The following is a 3,740-nucleotide window of genomic DNA, read 5'->3' as shown; positions in this document are numbered from 1 at the left end:
CATCTACGCGCGGAAACACGCAAAAAATCGTTTTTCAAATGTTTTTTAAAGCTTGCTAATTGTTTTCGAAATATTTCTGTTACAAATCGATGTCTATCTTTGACGCATTGACTGTTAATTCTCCTTAACGATAACAAAATAAAAGAAACAAAAAATTGCAATAAAAGCTATTAAATAAAATACTTCTTTAAAATTATTTTACTCTTGTATTACGGACCAAACAAAATATTTATATGAAAATTGTAATAAACTTGTTGAAAACTGTATTTTTGAGTTTTGCTGGGTAAAGAAAATATAAATCGTTGAAGTTAGTAAGGTAATTTAATAGTTCGTTTATGTCGTAATTATTTGAAAAAGTTAACTGTAAATGTAAAGATAAATTGAAATAAACAGGCCGTTTAAACAGAGATACATTAAATTGCCTATAAAAAGTGAAAGAATTGATAAGCCATTCATAAATTAATTAATTAATTGGCCATAGAATTTAAAAATTTTTTTCAAACGGGTAATCCTTAAGATTTTCCGTAACAGGTGTAAACGTTTTAGGTAAAAAGATGAGCTGAGATACTTATCAGTTCTCGAAGATGATTAATCTTTTTAAGTATAAGTAAAAGCAAAGATTTAACAGTTTCAAGCAGGAATAAATTTGGTATTTCAAAAAATTTCGAAATAACAAGTTTTGCTCAACAAGACTATTAAAAGTATGTGAGACCTAAACTACAGCAATTTTTATAACTAATGTTTAGAAAATTGTTTCAAGATATATTCCAAACGAATCAAATCCGATTCTATTATTTAATCATTTACCTATAAGACATTAAGAATTCGCAATTGAAAAACGACATAAGTGCATCACAATTTAATAAAAATTTGTAGCATGACTGCTAAAGTGAATGAATCACTTGATATTTTATGTTTCTAAAATGAAATTAAAAAAATAAATTATATAAAGTATGAAGAAATTTCATATAAAAGAGATACTACCAATGATTTAACAAAATATTTACAGTAACAGGTAACTCTAAATTAAACTCGTCTGCAAACATTATTGTGTAAACAACCAACGATCAAAAAGCAAATTACAACAATAGTATAAAATTATACATATCTGTATTTTTTTACGCAATCATTACCGAGGTCAACCACGTACACAAAGCCGTCAGAACTTACAGTCAGGCCACAAGGTCTTTTTAACTTATCATTGAAACTATCGATTTCGTACAGAAAATTATGGGAAAGAGCGTCAAAAACTTGAATGACACATCTGCCCTTCTCCAGTTTTGTTGCGAGAAACTTTCCTAAGCCATCGAAACACACTCCTCCAAAACTTCCTTTAGATGAGGTGTCACCAGATAGTTCATGTTTGTACAAACCTGAATTTGTAAACACTTGCAGCCTGTTGTCACAAACAATTATATCATTGGAAGAAGGTACGACATAAATAGAAGTGATGAGTTTAAATTGACCTGGTTGACTTCCTTTGCAGCCGAAACTTTGTAGCAACTTTCCATTACAATCAAATACGAATATTTTTCCTAAACCATTATCAGCTACAACAATTTCATCTCTTGAAGTAGCTGCAACAGATATGGGTTCAACGAAATGTTCATTCGTAAACTGACATATAAAAGTTCCATCAAGACCAAGGATAGTGATTTGTTTTGTGCGCCAATTTGCAATAACAACATAGCTTAATGACTGCAGTAAACACATACCAGTTGCGCTGTGTTGCTCAAGTCCTCTGCCAGTTATAATTCCTTCTACAGCAGATAAATTCTTGTCAGTGATTTTTATACGACTGTTACCAGTATCAAGTATATAAATAAATTGATCGCCAGTTATAAAAATTGCCACGGGCTGTTTGAAATGTGAAAAACCGGAACCAGGGCTTCCAAAACGAACAACTGGATCGATATGCTCTGAAACATTTATTGAAAATGGGCTGTCTTTTATTGGGCGATTAAATATGTAAATGTGTAACTTGTGGGGACCGCTTATAATAAAGCTGTAATTAGATGAATACGTTCCATCTTCATTATCATCAACGTCAGCATGTGTAATCTTTCCCTTTGGATCAATTAACTTTATTTCAACAGGATCACCCCCGGATGTTCTAATGTTGCCATGGTAATCAACAGTAGATATCGAAATATTATAATTTAAACGAATAGAAGCATTTTTTTCAATGCTAGCAGAACATAAAGCTGGGAATGTTTTACTAACAGATATTCTGCCAAACTGATTCAACGAAGTTTTCAATGAATTGCTGCTGGAATTATGCTGATAATCAAAATGCATAAAAGCATTTTCACGTGGTTCCATTAATGTTGCAGAAATATCAAGTTTTTCGTTAAGATCTCCTATCTTTGAAGTTATATTTCGTACGTCAACTTGATGCTGCAAGCCCTGGCAGTTATTTTGAACTTTACATTTTTCTGACTGAATGAGATCTAACTGTTCTAAAAGAGATTTTTTTTTCTCATCTCTAACTTTTTTAGTAAGTTTTAAAACTTCTTGCTTTCTAGATTCCACCATATCAGCAATATTTTGAAAAGCTTTAGATATAGAATCCACACATTTATCATGAGCTGCATCAAGTCGTTCAATTTCCTGACTAACCACATCACGAGCATCATCAAGGTTTTTAATGCAAAGTCCAGCCTTGTATAAAAGTATTTCAGACATTCTTTTGATTGCAATGGAAAAAGGAATAACGGTGTGGGCACTAGCACCACCAATGCTGTGTGAACCTTCAGTACAATCAGTACAAAAAACAACATCACAAGTTTCACAGAACATTAGTTCCGATTGCGGATGTCGTGAACATTTTGGAATGACATCTCTTCTTTGTCTTCCCATTAAATCAAGCAACTGATTGACGATGAAACTCGGAGGAAAAGAATTAACTCCACCTCTTGGTATAGGAATGGTTTCCCTACATATGGGACATCTGAAGTTCGTTGAATTTTCACCTTGAGCAGCGACTATGTGCTCCAAGCAACTGAGACAGACAGTGTGTGAGCAGCATAATAACTTAGGTGTTCTTTCTTCATTGTTGTAGACTGACAAGCATGTGCCACATGTTAAGAAACTATCACTAAAATCTTCATAATTGATGGACACAGTTTCAACTAGAGTTGATGACATAGTTCACGTATTGACATTGACGTCTTCAAAGATGATGACTTTTTAATTTTTTTCCTGGTAAAAACAATTAAATTTTTTCAATAACATGAAATCAATTTTTTTTTCATGACTATTTATTCAATAATACTTGATAGGCTCAACTTAAAATCAAACATAATATTTAGAAATGCATAATGATAAAAAACTTAATAAAAGTTCTATAGAAAAATTTTTTTATTTGTATCTTACAGAAAATTTTATTAAGTTCTAGAAGCTTTATGAAAGCAATTTTGACAGAAAATAAAATCATTTAAACAACTTAACAGCAAGTAAGGAACATGAAAAAAGTCAAATGGCATTTAGATAACTTACACATTGTTTACAAGCTATTATAAAAAAGCATGTAACACAATGTCCAAACATTCTCAAATTTTTTTTATATTTCCCATTAATATTGAATTATTCATTTTATAATCTTCTCGTCAAACTCTCATTTTGTCTATTAACACAAAGTGAAACAAGCTACCATCTGATTTAATATTGTCACACATCAGATACAACTGATTGTCTAATTTGGTGCAAAAAGTTGATGGCAAAGAGAACAACGTCCTAAC

The 3,740-nt window shown here is 31.3% G+C and overlaps 1 protein-coding gene across 1 annotated transcript; it reads right to left on the bottom strand.

The window, feature by feature from the left end:
• Positions 1-1,098: 1,098 nt before the first annotated feature.
• Positions 1,099-3,147, bottom strand: HELRODRAFT_156422 (hypothetical protein; the record flags this gene model as incomplete). The annotated part of the gene is made up of 1 exon (XM_009014102.1): positions 1,099-3,147. One exon carries the CDS (start codon positions 3,145-3,147, stop codon positions 1,099-1,101), a length of 2,049 nt encoding a protein of 682 aa, XP_009012350.1.
• Between the last annotated feature and the right edge of the window lie 593 nt (positions 3,148-3,740).

Source organism: Helobdella robusta, assembly GCF_000326865.2.
Source record: "Helobdella robusta unplaced genomic scaffold HELROscaffold_13, whole genome shotgun sequence".
NCBI classification, from domain to species: domain Eukaryota; kingdom Metazoa; phylum Annelida; class Clitellata; order Rhynchobdellida; family Glossiphoniidae; genus Helobdella; species Helobdella robusta.
Note: the sequence above shows the minus strand (reverse complement) of the source record. Positions and strands in the feature narration are given on the sequence as shown.